This window comes from Rhinatrema bivittatum, chromosome 8 (genome assembly GCF_901001135.1).
Source record: "Rhinatrema bivittatum chromosome 8, aRhiBiv1.1, whole genome shotgun sequence".
NCBI classification, from domain to species: Eukaryota; Metazoa; Chordata; class Amphibia; order Gymnophiona; family Rhinatrematidae; genus Rhinatrema; species Rhinatrema bivittatum.
Window position 1 is genome coordinate 19,992,636 of NC_042622.1, and position 16,749 is coordinate 20,009,384.

Genomic DNA, 16,749 nt, shown 5'->3' on the forward strand with positions numbered 1-16,749 from the left:
CCTCCGTGAAAAAGCAGAGAAGCATGGTTGCAAACAGTTTGAATGGGCCACTCATGTGCAAAGCCTCTGAACAGCATTAGCTTAAAATAAAGTTTGTATTACTCCTTACCCTATTGTTGGATTTATGTTAGGATCAAAACTGTCTTCTACGAATCTCCACACAATGCTGGACTTGCCTACCCCAGTGTCCTGAAAAAGAACATGAGGTCCATCAACAAATATAAAAATACTACGGTAAATGTTTCTCATCCATAGCGAAATCTAGTAAAGATTGACAAATTAACCGTTCTTTTTAGAGGGAAATGAAGACAGTTTAAGTCCACAAAACAGCACAAACTATGTATATATTTACAGAATAAAATTATTTTTCTTACCAATAGCACCTTAAAACTAACGCACAGATAAAAGGTTAGTTCTAAATTCCAGGTTTGGAACATAATGTGGTCTGCTCTAAATGTAGTACCACGGCTGCAGTCAGAAGGTTAAAGCCAGATTCTAGAGGCATACAGATAACAGGTAAATCTGTAAACCTATTTTAAATTAGGCGCTGACAAATGTAAACAGTAAAATGGAAGATTACAGGTGTGGATTAAAAAGTGCCTGTCCCGTGGCCAATCATAGTAACATAGTAAATGACGGCAGATGATCCATCCAGTCTGCCCAGCCACCAGCATGACCACGAGACCTTCCCGCAGCTTGTATCCAGACGCATTCACTTTCTGCACGGGGAAGTTGGAACAGGCGTACAGGAACATGATCCGGGGGAATCCGACAGGTGAGGCTCAGGCTCTAGAAGGTTTTGTCCGCTTTGCACTTCTATAGGAGAAGCAGTTTGGCTCGACTCCGCGGCGGCGGTGGTGGTGGTGGTAGCGGGTCGGCTCGGCTCAGTCACCGCCGGCAGCTTACCAAGGGTGGCGATCTGCCTTCCATTTACTCTACGCTGGAAGGGCATGGGTTAAAAAGCAGGAATCCGTGAATCGGAGCGGTTTAACGCTTACAAGGTGACTCTGGGCCGCCTGCAGGCCCCGGTCAGCGCGCGCCCCGTTTGACGATATGTCACAACAGATTAGGCGAGTGTAATATGGAGGCGGAGGGGAGGGGGGGGGGGAGTGACAGCAATGAAAGGGGTGGGAAGGGGGGGGGAGAAGGAAACGTAAAATAAACACAAGTCCGCCGAGGAGCGCCAGAGTCGCCTCCCTTACCCCGAGCAGGCAAACTTTCAGCTCCCTCAGAGCCATGGTGCGGGGGCCTGAGCCGGCCGTGAGGCCAACGGCATCCCCTTGCGGGCGGGAAGCTCCGGGTCAGGGGGCCCTCGGCCGCCGCTCCGAGCCCCGGAAGTTCACGTCGAGCAGCTGCATGAACTGCGGCCCCCTTCAGCCGGCTTCCTGGAGGAGGAGGAGGAGGGCGGTCACAGCAGGCCAAACCTCCCAGCCAGCGGCTGCAGCGGCCGCCGCCTACCTGCCGCCATCTTGGGATGGCCGGGGCGTCACGTGAGCGAGGCTCCGCCCCCCCCTCTCTCCCCAGCCTCTCCCGCCCATTCTTTGTTTATCTTTCTCGCACCTTCCGCTGAGTGTCAGGAAAGCCGGACTTCCGTCATCCCCTCCCCCCGGCAAAGCTAGAGATTTACTTATTCCTACCATCTGTTTCCCCTCTCTCCTTTTTTTTTTGGTGTCCCTGAGGAAGGAGGGGAGGGAGTTTGTCCCCTTCCAGGAAGTGAGGAGGGGGGGGGGGGGCGCGACCCTCCTTTTCCCCGCCCCGGTGTCACCTCCAAGATGGCCGGTGGTAAGTGGATCAATTCCGTTTTTACGGTGGAGCAGGGGGAAGGGAGGGCAAGAACTTTTACATTTCTGTCGTTTTAAACAAGCAGAATAAAAAGAGGGCAGCCAGGTGGAAAGGTGAGGAGCTATCCGTTAAGGCCTGGGCTGTAACCTGTCCTCTTTGCCTCCCTTGCAGACATCCCCCTCTATTTTGTCGATTTGCAGGATGACCTGGATGACTGTAAGTACTTTATGCCTCCTTCATAATCTGCTTTGCTGGTAGGTCTGTTTGATGAGAGGGTTGCTGAAGCTTGGGTTGCTGTTGAATTGAGTAAACGAAAAAAAAGTGTATGGATTTTCGCTGTGGTGGTTGTTTTGCCCTCTAGTTTGGGTTGGCAGGTAAACAAAACCCAGGATAAGCAATAAAAATAAAATTAGGTGCCATTTCCTGTCAGACATGGCTTTCCAGGTCAGTGTCTACAACATTGTTTTCTCTCTTGCTTTTGTGTTCACTTTTCCTTGCACAGAGCTGGTAGTGGTGTTTTGTTTTGTTCTTTTAAGGAATCAGCCGTTGTTAAATAAGAAAGTCAAGTTTGCATCGTGTTTCGAATACATGCAAAAGTTTTGTGCGATCAAAGATCAGAAGCAGCTTTCCATCTGGAATGCTGCTTCCGTGTACCAAGCAGATTTTAAAAGCCCTTAGTGATATACACGAAACCTTCAGCATGCTTGGGACAGCAGAGTGGGTAGGGAAGGAGTGCAGCTGCAGGCTTTATTTAATTTTGTTTTGATCTTTAATTTTTCTCTCTGTCTTAATTGTCAACGGGGGGGATTTCACAATAATTTAATCTTTTGATGTAGAATGTAAGTTGTCGAAAATATAGCTTCAAAGATAACATAAACTTAAACCGTAATAGTGAAATTACTGCCATTTTTATAAAGTATAGCTGATAGGCATAATCTTGTTGTAGTGCATCTGTAGCTGAGATGCTAAAATATGAGAAATTAAAAATCTGTCATATATAACTGTAACTAAATCTACCTTTGGGATCTTGCCAGGCATTTATGACCTGGATTGCCCACTGTTGGAAACAGGATACTGGGCTTGATGGACCTTTGAGCTAGCCCAATATGGCAAATTTAATGTGTTTATATATACTTACTTTTTTTTTTAATTGTCAAGCAGTTTTAAAATACTTAAATTGTAAAATTATTTGGGACTCCTGTTTCATTTTTATAAATAAATGCAGCAGTGGTTGAATTAATTTTTAAATCTGGAAACTCTCATCCCTTACTCCAAAGAAAAATCTGTATAGATGAATACAAATGAAGCAAGTAATTGAGTCAAAATATGGCCATTTTTATAAATCGCATTCATGAAAGCAAGGAAAGGGATGGCATCACTAGGTGGTACCAGCATGGCATGCTTTGTACTCATCTTGGTGCCAACAAAACTAGATTGGGCTGACTGGTTTCCAGTAGTGTTTACCAAGCTTTTTCAGTTCAAAGTACTTACATGAATACAAATTTTGTTTGGCTTATCTTCTCCCCCAGTTAGTACGAATTTAAAATACAGTTTCTAATGAAAAATCTGGCTTATCTTGATGTACGGAATCATTTGATGTCCACTGGAAATGCTGACAGGGATACTTAGCACCTGCTCCATTATCCTCTTGCAATCTTTGACCTAGATTGATTGATTTATTTATTTATTTAGCATTTTTATATACCGATATTCAAGTAACATAGTTACCAATCACGTCGGTTTACATTCCAACAATAACCATGACATGAGGATATCTTACATTAAACCAGGGTAATCAAACTTGGATACAAAAGAACTGGGTTTAACACAGTATATAAGCAAGATGGATTAACCGGCGAGCCTAATGCTTGCTGGTGTAGTGTTCGGTGACTAGGTAAAGGGCAAAGGTATTAAGTGCATCTATCTCGGGTTTATTAAAGCGAGAGTACCATTAAGGAGATGCCTAGGACAAAGTCTACTAGTGGGAGATATGATGAGGTAGAAGAGTTAAGAGAAGGCTAGATTTATCATTTTGCTATAATTTTCGCGAAAATAGCGCCTCCTTGACAGCGTACACCCGAGAGAGGTTCACTGTCAGTGGCTGCCGGTTAGGAATACGGACGCTGATAAATTCAGCGTCCATTTTCCGAACTTGACTGCCGGCACCCTTGTCTGACCTGCACTAAGCCGCCTCACCTGTCACATGAAAGTGAAAGAACCAATCCCCTTTCAGGACAGCCACGATATTAAGTTGGAGGAAGTACAGAAAAGCAGTGTTTTCTGCTTTTCTGTACAATTTTTTGGGGTGCTCAGAAATTAAAACCTGCTCCGGGCAGGCATTAGTGTGTGTGTATTGGATGCACTTTTTTTTTTTAAACTAATAACCTCATTTGCATGTGATGAGTTCTATTAATTTCCCAGTGCGTTGGACGCGGGTTGTGGAGGCGCTAATCCTCTTATTGCATAAGGGAATTGGGTTGCACCTGCACAACCCACGTCCAACTGTGTGTAAAACAGTGCACTGGCCCCATAGCATTTTGAATTTTGGCCAAAAAGCTCCATTTTTGTCTCATCTGACCACAAAATCTTATCCCACATTTTAGCTGGGTCACTCTGATACTTTCTGGCAAACTCCAGATGTGTTTTTTCTTCAGTAATGGCTTCTTTGTAGCCTCCCTCCCATGCAGGCTAGTTGTATCAAGAGCTCTTGATATGATTGACTGGTGCACCTCCACTCCAGTCTCAGCCACTGAACTCTGTAACTCCTTCAAAGTGATTGTAGGGGGAGGGGGGACAATATGGCGGCTCAACGTTAATGTCAGGAAAACACTCTCCTGCACATCAGTGATTTCCTAAAGATGCCTGCAAAACGGAAGAGCAAGGTTCGCTCTTACCCCACTGAAGCAGCTATGCCATCCGTTCAGCGCTTGATAATGTCCTACCGGCCTATTCCTGCCTTGACAATGGGAGGCGAAGTCCCCGCTGTAGAGAACGCCGAGGGAGTGGCGAAACTACCAGGGGAGGTGACCTTAAGCCCCCCAGATCTTCATCCTCCGCAGGCCCCAAGACTGGCTGATTCCTCTCTCTTCCCGTGGCATCGAGATGACGTCCTTCGTGCGACTACGGAAGGTGGGGCCAGAGGGAGGATTTGTTTGGCCAAGAGGAGGTTTCCCCGCAGGCGGTGAGCTTGTCGACGCCGATGGAGGCCAGAGGATTCTTTCGTTGACGCCGGGCAGGGACACTGGAATGCGGGAAGGAACAGAAAACTTGTCCGGAGCAGTCATGGAGAGTGAGGACTTTGCCCTATTGGAAACTGAGGGTGAGTCCTTTCAAATTCCTCCAAACCTGCGGTTGTAACGCTGGGTGCGTTGTGGGACTTGGTGGCTGGGCTAAGCCACTCACTTAAGGAACAAGGGGCAAATTTGGGGCGTTTAAAGTCTAAAGTTGATACGCTTGAAGAAAAGGTGGAAAAACAAGTGGTTGAGCTCAAGTTGAAAAAGTGGAAATTGTGACTACAAAGAATTCGGACTGTAATATAATATTAAGGACTTTAGTTATACCAGCAGAAGGCTAGAACAACTGAAAAATTACAATAGGCATCTGATCCTACGTCTCTTGAACGTTCCTAAAGTCCTAGGAGAAGATCCTTATATAACTTTCAAAAAATATCTAAAGGACGTCCTAAGGTTTGAAGATTTTGAAAATACCTGTGGTTAATAAATTGGTGTTCTTGCCATTACCAGCTAATAAGAGAAATATACAGAAACCCTCGTAGGTTTTAGAGAACCTAACACAATTTTTGGAAAGCCCTTCAGAAGAAGTGTACTTTGTTAATAACGCTTATGTCTGAGCACGATGTTAGTCAAATAATGCAGAGATATTTTAAAAATATCTCTGCTAGCTTCCTTTCTCAACAGATTAGAATATATCCAGATTTTACCCAAGTGACTTGAGAGAAGGAGGGAATTTATCTCCTTGAAATCCCAAGTTGTTTCTTTAGGTTATAGTTTCTCTTTAAGATATCCCTGTAAATGTTTAGTTTGATTACAAAGTGAATCATTTATTTTTTTCTTATCGGAACAACTGAAGTCGTTTTTTTTTTTTATACGCAAGGAACATAGCTACCCCTTCCTTAATAAAGATCTGACCCATGAAGATTAATAATACACAGGCCGATACAGTACAGTGCGCTCCGATGGAGCGCACTGTTAACCTGCCCTTGGACGCACGTTTTCCCTTACCCCTTATTTAGTAAGGGGCGGAAAAAGCGCGTCCAACCTGCGGCACCTAATAGCGCCCTCAACATGCAAATGCATGTTGAGGGCCCTATTAGGTATGCCCACGCTATACAGATAGTAAAATGTGCAGCCAAGCCGCACATTTTACTTTAAGAAATTAGCGCCTACCGGCACTGGGAAAGTGCACAGAAAAGCAGTAAAAACTGCTTTTCTGTGCACCCTCTGACTTAATATCATGGCAATATTAAGTCGGAGGTCCCGAAGAGTAAAAAAAAGTGAAAAAAAAACCGTAAAATGGGCCAGCAGCTGTCGGGCCGAAAACCGGACGCTCAATTTTGCCGGCATCCGGTTTCTGAGCCCATGGCTGTCAGTGGGCTCGAGAACCGACGGCCTTGTCTAGGCAGTGACTGGGTTGTATGATGCAGCTTCCATTTCCTCACAATTGATCCAACAGTGCTTGCTGGGATATCCAAGCACTTGGATATTATTTTGTGCATGTCTAACTTTATCTTTAATTTCCTTAGGTCTTCATTTTCACAGCTTTCCTTCAGATTCAGTCTGACCAATCACACTGGAATTAGGGGGTCTTTTATCCCAAAAAGCTGACCTTTTTTAATGATTCACAGGTAGAGGCCAATTGTTAGGGTAATATAGTTCATCTGTATGGACTTGGAGCTTCCAAATGCAAGCAGCATTTCTCAGTGCTTCATTTTGTTTTTAGAAAAAATGCAGATAAATAATAAATTGTGACTTTGAAAATTTACTTTAAGAGCATTTATTTATTTATTTATTTTGTTTTTTTTATATACCGACATTCTTGTAGAAATTACAAATCACACCAGTTTCCAGAGAACAAAAAACTTTGCATGCAGGTTTGCAGTAAACATACGGACTGGAACAATCTGTGGATGTGTTGTTTGTAATTTACACAAATCTGCTGACTTTAGGGGTTCAAATACTTTTGCAAGCCATTGTATATATTTTGTCTCTTTGGATGACCCAGAATTGTACTAAATAATTTGGGGCATATGGACAGCTAGGGTTTGAAAAATTCTCACTTACTTGCCATGACTCTTGTGCCTAATAATTTTTTTTTTTTTGAGGGGGGAGGGGAGTACATAGTGAATTCATTTCTTCCCTGGTCAATTCACACCGCCTACCTCATCCCTATACAACCTTCTTTATCTCTTCCTCTGCTCCCCGCTTTGCGTAGATGCAGTTTTCTGTCTTTCTCCCGTCCCCTCCCCAGCCCCTTACATGCAACTTCTGGGCTCTTATCAGTGGGCCAAAGTTGCTACCTTGTCCACCGAAAATATTCATTTGTCCCAGGTGAGTGGACAAATGGATGTTTCAAGTGCTATGGATAGTTCTCAAGGATCGAAATGAGAGCTTTTGTGATGGGCTCATAAATATAGTAAGATATTCAGAATTTATGCCAGCATTAACAAGGGGGATTGAATCATATGAGGTTAGTGATCTGGCAAAAAATGAAATAACCTTAATTTCGGGTGGTGTTCTGATGATGTACAATATTGCCTGGTTTGGTATTACTGTAAATAAAAAAAAAAAAAAAAAGTACCTGTACTGCTAAAATGTTGCTGGATCAGTTTTTTTATTGCAGTATTTTTACATGAATTGATCATTTTGGAATCTTTTAGGGCTTTTTACAGTACATGCTAATATTTTTTTTTTTATCGAGTCATATGGGTGCAGAGACTGCACAATGAAATGGTTGTGGTGGTCATACCAAGAGCTGAAGTGCCTTAGTGGAGATGAGATTCAAAGATTAAGAGTGGGGGACTCACAGAGCTAGAACTCATGCTTTTTCCTATTGTTGTTCAACCACGGACTCTTATTGCAAGCTACCTTATTATGCAGTCTTCAGAGCAGGAAGGCTAATCACCTAATTAGAGATGCCAGTAGATGTTTTTCCAAGGTACTATGATTGTTTAAAGGTGCTTGAATCCTATTTGGATTAAAAGTGTTAAAAATGTAATAATTAGGTACTAAGCCAGGCCAGTTATATCTTGATGTAAAACATTTTCATTTTTGTTTTGAATTTAACATTACTGGTAGGTATAAAAATGCATCTCTTTTAAAGCCTGTTGCCTTTCTAAATGCCTGTTGCATTTTTCTACTGCACCTGACAATAGGGATGTGAATCGTTTTCCATATCGTCTTAACGATAGAAATCGTGTGGCAGGGCAAGAAAATCGTCTTAGGCACGATTTTTTAGTTAAAAAATCGTTAAAAATCGTTTTTTCCGATTAGTGCGCACTAACTCGAGTTAGTGCGCACTAACTGGGAGTTAGTGCGCACTAACTGAAAATGATACAATTTGACACTTTTCAGGTCAGTTAAGGTCAGTTTAGGAATGAATATGTATTCCTATTGGCTGCCCTCTTATTTATTCATGTTACCAAGTTTCCTACTGACAGTATATGGGGGATAGGAAATGGAAACAGTTGGTAGCTTGACAAAACAAGCAATGTGATCAGTCAATGTGACTAGAACTTGTGCCCTAACCCTGATACCAGGGGTATTGTGATCTTCCTGCACACAGTGCCCTATCCCTATTAATACCAGGAGTGTTGTGATCTTCCTGCACACAGTGCCCTATTCCTGATACTGGGGGTGTTGTGATCTTCCTGCACACAGTGCCCTATTCCTGATACCGGGGGTGTTGTGATCTTCTTGCACACATCCCGATATCAGGGATAGGGCACTGCATGCAGGAAGATCACAACACTCCTGGTATTAATAGGGATAGGGCACTGCATGCAGGAAGATCACAACACTCCTGGTATTAATAGGGATAGGGCACTGCATGCAGGAAGATCACAACACCCCTGGTATCAGGGATAGGGCACTGTGTGCAGGAAGATCACAATACCCCGGAGGAGTGAGAGTCAGGCAGCTCCCCCCTGTCTGTGAAGCCAGCCTCTCACTAGTAATGCAGGGAGGGAGCTGTCTCAGACTTCACCATCCTCCCCCCCCCCTTACCCACACACCATTCACTAGCTGGGACATGGGGGAAGTCAGGAGTGAGGGTCAGGCAGCTCCCCCCTGTCTGTGAAGCCAGCCTCTCACTAGTAATGCAGGGAGGGAGCTGTCTCAGACTTCACCATCCACCCCCCCCCCCTCACCCACACACCATTCACTAGCTGGGACATGGGGGAAGTCAGGAGTGAGGGACAGGCAGCTCCCCCCTGTCTGTGAAGCCAGCCTCTCACTAGTAATGCAGGGAGGGAGCTGTCTCAGACTTCACCATCCTCCCCCCCCCCCCTCACCCACACACCATTCACTAGCTGGGACATGGGGGAAGTCAGGAGTGAGGGTCAGGCAGCTCCCCCCTGTCTGTGAAGCCAGCCTCTCACTAGTAATGCAGGGAGGGAGCTGTCTCAGACTTCACCATCCTCCCCCCCCCCTCACCCACACACCATTCACTAGCTGGGACATGGGGGAAGTCAGGAGTGAGGGTCAGGCAGCTCCCCCCTGTCTGTGAAGCCAGCCTCTCACTAGTAATGCAGGGAGGGAGCTGTCTCAGACTTCACCATCCTCCCCCCCCCCCCCTCACCCACACACCATTCACTAGCTGGGACATGGGGGAAGTCAGGAGTGAGGGTCAGGCAGCTCCCCCCTGTCTGTGAAGCCAGCCTCTCACTAGTAATGCAGGGAGGGAGCTGTCTCAGACTTCACCATCCTCCCCCCCCCCCCTCACCCACACACCATTCACTAGCTGGGACATGGGGGAAGTCAGGAGTGAGGGTCAGGCAGCTCCCCCCTGTCTGTGAAGCCAGCCTCTCACTAGTAATGCAGGGAGGGAGCTGTCTCAGACTTCACCATCCTCCCCCCCCCCCCTCACCCACACACCATTCACTAGCTGGGACATGGGGGAAGTCAGGAGTGAGGGTCAGGCAGCTCCCCCCTGTCTGCGAAGCCAGCCTCTCACTAGTAATGCAGGGAGGGAGCTGTCTCAGACTTCACCATCCTCCCCCCCCCTCACCCACACACCACTCACTAGCTGGGACATGGGGGAAGTCAGGAGTGAGGGTCAGGCAGCTCCCCCCTGTCTGTGAAGCCAGCCTCTCACTAGTAATGCAGGGAGGGAGCTGTCTCAGACTTCACCATCCTCCCCCCCCCCCTCACCCACACACCATTCACTAGCTGGGACATGGGGGAAGTCAGGAGTGAGGGTCAGGCAGCTCCCCCCTGTCTGCGAAGCCAGCCTCTCACTAGTAATGCAGGGAGGGAGCTGTCTCAGACTTCACCATCCTCCCCCCCCCCTCACCCACACACCATTCACTAGCTGGGACATGGGGGAAGTCAGGAGTGAGGGTCAGGCAGCTCCCCCCTGTCTGCGAAGCCAGCCTCTCACTAGTAATGCAGGGAGGGAGCTGTCTCAGACTTCACCATCCTCCCCCCCCCCCCCTCACCCACACACCATTCACTAGCTGGGACATGGGGGAAGTCAGGAGTGAGGGTCAGGCAGCTCCCCCCTGTCTGTGAAGCCAGCCTCTCACTAGTAATGCAGGGAGGGAGCTGTCTCAGACTGGTATCAGGGTTAGGGCACTGTGTGCAGGAAGATCACAACACTCCTGGTATTAATAGGGATAGGGCACTGTAAGAGATGACTGTAGTAGATTGAATAAAGATCTGATGTTTCTGCTCTCCTCACACCAAACAAAAACAACACACAAGCAGAGAAGCCCTTCTTACAAAGCTGAGCTAGTGAGTTAAGTAGGAGGAAAAGTAAACATACTGGTGCCAGTGTGGCTACTTAAAAAATACACTTACCAACAATCAATTACATATATTTGAACTGTGTACAGTTCCAGCCAGGACCACCTTTCTAAAATGCACAGTGATTGGCAAATTCAACATGCACTAGCATTTCAGGTGCCTGCTAACAAAAATAATAAACAAACAAGTTCTAGTCACGTGAGTGCTGATCATTACATTACTTTTTTTGTCAAGCTTCCAACTGTTTCCATTTCACATCCCCCCAACCATATTGGTAACATCAATAGATAAGAGCACAGCCAGCCAATAGGAATACATACATACATATTCATTCCTAAGTGACCTTTACTGACCTGGGAAGTGTGAACACTTTGTTTCATTTTCTGTTGGTGTTCGTTAGTTTCCAGTTCCATTTCCCATCCCCCCAACCATCACCTCAGTGGTAACCTTGGTAATATCAATAGATAAGAGGGCAGCCAGCCAATAGGAACACATATTCATTCCTAACTGACCTTCAGTGACCTGGAAAGTGTTTATTTGTATCATTTTCAGTTAGTGCGCACTAAATCGAGTTAGTGCGCACTAACGGGGAGTTAGTGCGCACTAACACGATTTAACGATTTTTAACGATAAATCGTTAGAATTTCTATTGTATCGTGTTCTATAACGATTTAAGACGATATAAACATTATCGGACGATAATTTTAATCGTTGAAAAATGATTCACATCCCTACCTGACAATGCAATTAGATAAGAGTTTTATGTAAAGCCAATCAATGAATAGTTACTGGCTGTGTAGGGACTAAGGCGTTACTGATTTAAACCATTTCACACTATGCAGTAATTAAAAAGTCATTTAAATGTGATGTGGTTTGTAAGACACATCACACTGAAAATAAATATTATTAACTTATAAATGTACTATGGCCCCCATGAGAGTATGCACTTTTTGGACATACCTTGGAAAATTACCTGGAAGTCATCTTTACAGCCTTCTCCTAGACTGGTGATGTCCTCTGGAGAGAACCTGATGGTTCAGAGTGGTGCCATCTGCATGGTTATTCATGTATATTTGTAGTGCAATTGTGGACTTTAACATTTTGTGGAAATGTAGAAAGTAAACATTTTCCTAGCTTGCAGACAGATAGGCTAAGGACTAGTGACTTTATGCTCCTCTGCCAGCAGATGCAGACTGAGCAAGCTGACGTCACAGTATATATAGCCCTGCAGTGACCCGAGCCTGCCAGTATTCTCTGTCTCCAGCAGATGGTGGATGCGCATCTCCCTATGGGGGTTGCTTCGATCTAAATTCAGGAAAAGAAAGCCCCGCTCTCCTGCGGTGATACTTAAAGGTCCCTCCCCCAGTTGAGAATTCCTGAGGTGATTTCTGTGGTCCCTCAGAGATGTTCTTTGGTCTGGTAGCTGGGCTTCCCGGCATGGACTTGTCTGCTAGTTCAGCTGAAAGGCAGTGGGTGCGGAAGCTGAGTGCGCCAGTGACGGCAGATGCTCTCTCCTCCCGTCGCTGGAGACCATCTCTGTACACAGCTTAGGTATGGTTTAAAAAAAAAAAAAGGAGAAAGTTTTACCTTGAATCAGAGACAGACAGGGGTTTTCAGAACTTCCTCCGGTCTCCATGCTCGGCATGCTGTACCGACATTCGTTCCTAACCCATTGGAGTTGCGGAACTGGGCAGCCTGGCGGGTTGAGCGGCCTCCTGTGGGCTAGGCCTTGCACTGAGGCTTTTTTCTTGCATGCCGCATGGTAGACCGTGGTGGCCGTTTTCGCATAATCTTGTACATGTTCTGTTGCCCCCTTCAGGCCGTCGATGAGTGCAGAGTGTCGGCTCTGTACACACGTTGTGCACTTGGTTTTTGGGCGCACTTTTTACTTGCACAACATTTTTCACTTTTCCCACACTTTAACTTGGCGGCTTTCTTCTAGGCACTTATTTTTTGTACGCATTCCACTTTTGGGCGCAAGCTGTTCTGTTCTATGTTTACCGCCGTAATGGCGCCATTAAGCAAGAAGCCTAAGCGCCTTCCTATTTGTGTTGCCTGTCATATTAGGGCTTCTCAGCTTGACCTGGCTTCTAACCCGTGTCAGCGCTGCTCAGGTGCTCAGGGAGAGTTGTTTTCCTCGTATTTTGCTAAGCCTGGCTCTTCCCATTCTGATGATGGGTTGGTCACAGCCTTGGGGGACGCCAGATCTTTGCTCTCCTCTGCTGGCAAGGGCAGTTCTGTGGGACCAGCTCCATTTCCTTCTGGGCTTGGTCTGGATCCGGCTGCTTTTTCTTGGGTGGAATTTTTTCAAGGCTTACAAGCCTTTCTTCAGTCACAGGCCTCTGCTTCTCCCATTCCTGTCCTGTCGGACCCTCAGCCGATGGCTCTTCCTTCTTCCAGTTCTATGCTTAAGTGCCAGAGCTTTCCTTGGCTCCCTGCGGGTGTTCCTGACAGGAAACCGGATAGCATTGATGATGAGGTTGATCCTGATTCCCTGAAAGATGGGTAAATTTCTCCAAGGCTGGAACCATATCGAACCATGTTGCAGTTCATTCATAGAGATGAACTGCCAGCCCTGATTTCCTAGACCTTGAAACAGTTGGGTGTCCCTGGTTCAGATGCCATGTCAGAGCCGAGGAAGAATCCCATTTTGGTTTCCTTACATAAAGCTTCTTGTTTTTTCCTTATGATGGATGCCAGTCAGGAATTGGTTGATCTGGAATGTGACGCCTCGGATGCAAATTTTAAAGGTGGTTAGATCCGGCTGTGAGAGAGCATTTGCATTTACCCAAAGTGGATGTATTGGTATGCGCTATCTCTAAGCGGAAGACTGTCCCCTTAGAGGGAGGATCGGCCTTGAAGGATATACATGATAGAAGGATTGAGGCTATTCTTAAGCAAGCCTTTGAGGCTGTGGTGATGACTTTACAGATTGCCTCCTGTTGCGCCCTAGTGACGAGATCTTATCTACTTCTCTTTCAGGAGGTTGATGAGTGAAGGGAATTCCAGAGTGGTAATGGTGCCTACTGCCTTCTTTTTAATAGACTCAGGCTGTGATTTGGTTCATACCTTGGCCAAAGGAGTGGCTTTGGTGATAGCGGCCAGGTGTCAACTCTGGTTGCAAAATTGTACAGCTGACGCAGCCTCCAAAGCCAGTCTTACCAAGATGCCCAAGATGCCCTTTAAAGGCTCGCTCTTGTTTGGGGGCGAGTTGGAGAAACTGGCCAGTAAGTGGGGCAAGTCTCCGGTTCTTCGGTTGCCAGAGGATAAGAAGCAGTTACAGTGCCCCTTTGGTATGAGGGGTCATCTCCGGGGTTCCAGGCATCTTCGTCCCTACAGAGGGATGACCTTTCAGTGGACTCGGCCTTTCGGTAGGTCTCAGTCCTTTCTTCCCTGACAGCCCAAGAGAGAAGCGGACTTGGGTGGTGGACCTTCCTGAGCTTCCCAATGAAAATTTGACGATCCACCTTCCGGAACAGGAAATAGGGGGACATCTCTCTCTCTTTCTTTTATTGGAGGTGGGTCAAGATTATGTCAGCCCAGCGAGTCCTGGAGGTGATACGAGAAGGATATGTGCTGGAATTTTGCGTTATTCCTCGGGATGTGTTCATGGTGTCCCCTTGCCAATCCCCGCAGAAGAAACAGGCAGTGGAGTTCATGCTTCAAAGGCTCCTCAGGATGAGAGCAGTGGTTCCGGTACCCATGTCTCAAAGATTGGGGCGATATTCCATTTATTTTTGTTCTGCCCACAAAGGAGGGCTCCTTTCGACCCATCCTGTATCTCAAGAGGGTCAACCATCATTTGAATGTGACTCATTTTAGCATGGAAAACCTATGCTCTGTGATAATGATGGTGCCATCAGGAGAATTTCTGACCTACTTGGATCTGTGAAAGGCTGGGAATAGATGCTCTCGTGCAAGTCCGGTCAGAAGACAGATTACTTTATGCCTTTCCTCTGTGCCCTTACTATCTATCTATCTATCTATCTATCTATCTATCTATCTATCTATCTATCTAGTTTTATATACCGTCATTCGGTAGAGCCATCATAACTGTTTACAGATTATGTATAACTTAGTAGTTAAGCAACAGTAAAAACCAAGTGAATAGTACATATTTTTCTTCGCAGTTGTGCAACAGTAAACCAATGTTAACAATAGTAGATATGAAAATGTTTCAAGTTCAGAAAGCATTACTAGGTTGGAAGGGAGGGAGAGGAGGTTCAGGGTGGAGAGCAGGTAATAAGAGGTTTATAGATGCAAGTTCAGTTGAGAGTTGGGAAGATCCGAGGTCTGAGAGTCAGTGAAGAATTTGCGGAACATAAAAGTTTTTAGGTCCTTTTTGAAAGTTTTTTCAGGTTGTGCTGGGTTCTTAGTGCTTTAGGAAGGGTGTTCCAGAGTTTAGGGGAGGCGATGGAAAAAGTTCTTTCTCTTGTAGTTGTTAGATGTGCATCTTTGATGGGGGGGATGCTTAAGTATCCTGTGTTGTTTGAACGTAGGTTTCTTTGAGGGTTCTGGGGGGGTTATGTTTAAACTATTCAGCCCTTGATGGTCATCATTTAGAATTTTGTGAATGATGGTAATTGATTTGTAGGCAATACGTGCAGTAATAGGTAGGATAATTTGCAAGATTGAAGGCCATAGGAGGCTAGTACTCCTGGTGGCGCCAGACTGACCCAGGCGTCCATGGTATGCAGATTTGCGATGATTCCTGGTGGAGGTCCCCCTTTGTCTTCCGCCGCACATGGATCTTTTACAGCAGGGATCCATTTCTTCATGAGGATGTGATTCTTACGGTTTGGCCCTTGAGAGGGCTTGCCTATTAAAGCGTGGTTATTTCTCTGCGGTGATTGCCACTTTACTCTGCGCTTGCAAGTTCTCCACTTCCTTGGTTTATGTGCAGGTTTGGAAAGTTTTTTTGAGGCCTGGTGTGAGGAGTGGGATGTTCTTCCTTGTTCAGTTAAGATCCCTCTTTCTGAATTTTTTGGAGGATGGCTTGAATAAAGGATTGGACCTTAATTCTTTGAAAGTGTAGGTTGTGGCTGTTTCAGAGGCCTGGTGGATGGTGTTTTGTGGTTTGTTTTTTGAAGGGAGTGAAGCATCTTAGGCCTCTCTTGAGGTTCCATTGTGGAGTCTTAATTTGGTGCTGGATTTTTTTGACGGGCCCTCTGTTCCGACCATTGCGTAGCCTTCCCTAACGCTTGTTGACCTCGAAGACTGTTCCTGATGGCTATGTGTTCTGCGTGTCAAATTTCTGAGCTGCAGGCCTTGACTTGCTGGGAGCTGTTCCTGCGGGTGGCTCTGGGGGCGTTACACCTGTGTACTGTTCTTTCTTGCCCAAGGTAGTCTCTGGCTTTTATTTGAATCAGTCCATCTCCTTGCCATCCCTGGATAAGGTCAGGGATGTGGAGGAGTTTCAACTTTTGCGCTCCTTGGATGTCAAGCGACTTATGCAGTATTTGGAGGTCTCTGAACTTTTTCAAAAGACAGATCTCCCATTTGTTCTCCATGGCAGGAGTAAGCAGGGCGCCCTGGCTTCGCAGGCTACCATAGCTCATTGGATTAAGGAGGTGGTCACGGCCGTGTATGTATTAGGGCTCATTCCACTAGGGCTCAGGCAGTGTCATGGATGGAGGTTAATCTGTTGTCTCCCTTTGATATCTTCCGACCTGTGGCGTGGTCCTCCTTACACACTTTTTCCAGGTTTTATCATCTGGATGTGCAGGCCTGGGTGGATGCAGCCTTTGCACGTGCGGTGTTGACTAGACTGTGGGTAGCTGTTGCGACCATCGCTGCCGATGTCTTCACTCCACCCTCTTTACCTCTGTGGTGACTCCCTCCAGGTGTGAAGGACGGCTGGCTGCTGCGGCGTCTCCCTGCCGTCTTTCTCTGGCGTCTCCGGGCCGGCTCGACGCTGCAGATCCGCCATGTTGCCTGAAGCCTAGGGCGCGCGCGTTCCGAGTGAAATACCAGCAAGGATGTGAAC

General features: G+C 46.2%; 2 protein-coding genes across 6 annotated transcripts in view; one reads left to right on the plus strand and one right to left on the minus strand.

Annotated features, from left to right (window-relative positions):
• The window catches only part of RAB22A (RAB22A, member RAS oncogene family), a 97,058-nt gene extending 95,553 nt beyond the window's left edge, over positions 1 to 1,505 (minus strand). The window contains exons 1-2 of one of the 3 annotated variants that reach the window (XM_029612759.1): positions 1,203 to 1,505; positions 110 to 189 (exon numbers count right to left, since the gene is read on the minus strand). In XM_029612759.1, coding sequence (XP_029468619.1) covers positions 110 to 189; positions 1,203 to 1,238 — 116 coding nt within the window. In that variant the 5' untranslated portion in view covers positions 1,239 to 1,505. Of the gene's footprint in view, positions 1 to 109; positions 190 to 374; positions 876 to 906; positions 981 to 1,202 lie in introns of those variants that run through there. The other 2 variants (XM_029612760.1, XM_029612758.1) reach the window with 2 other exon arrangements.
• The window catches only part of LOC115097178 (serine/threonine-protein phosphatase 4 regulatory subunit 1-like), a 173,584-nt gene continuing 157,555 nt past the window's right edge, over positions 721 to 16,749 (plus strand). The window contains exons 1-2 of one of the 3 annotated variants that reach the window (XM_029612754.1): positions 721 to 775; positions 1,954 to 1,998. In XM_029612754.1, the coding sequence (XP_029468614.1) occupies positions 754 to 775; positions 1,954 to 1,998 (67 nt within the window). In that variant the 5' untranslated portion in view covers positions 721 to 753. Of the gene's footprint in view, positions 776 to 1,559; positions 1,783 to 1,953; positions 1,999 to 16,749 lie in introns of those variants that run through there. The other 2 variants (XM_029612752.1, XM_029612753.1) reach the window with 2 other exon arrangements.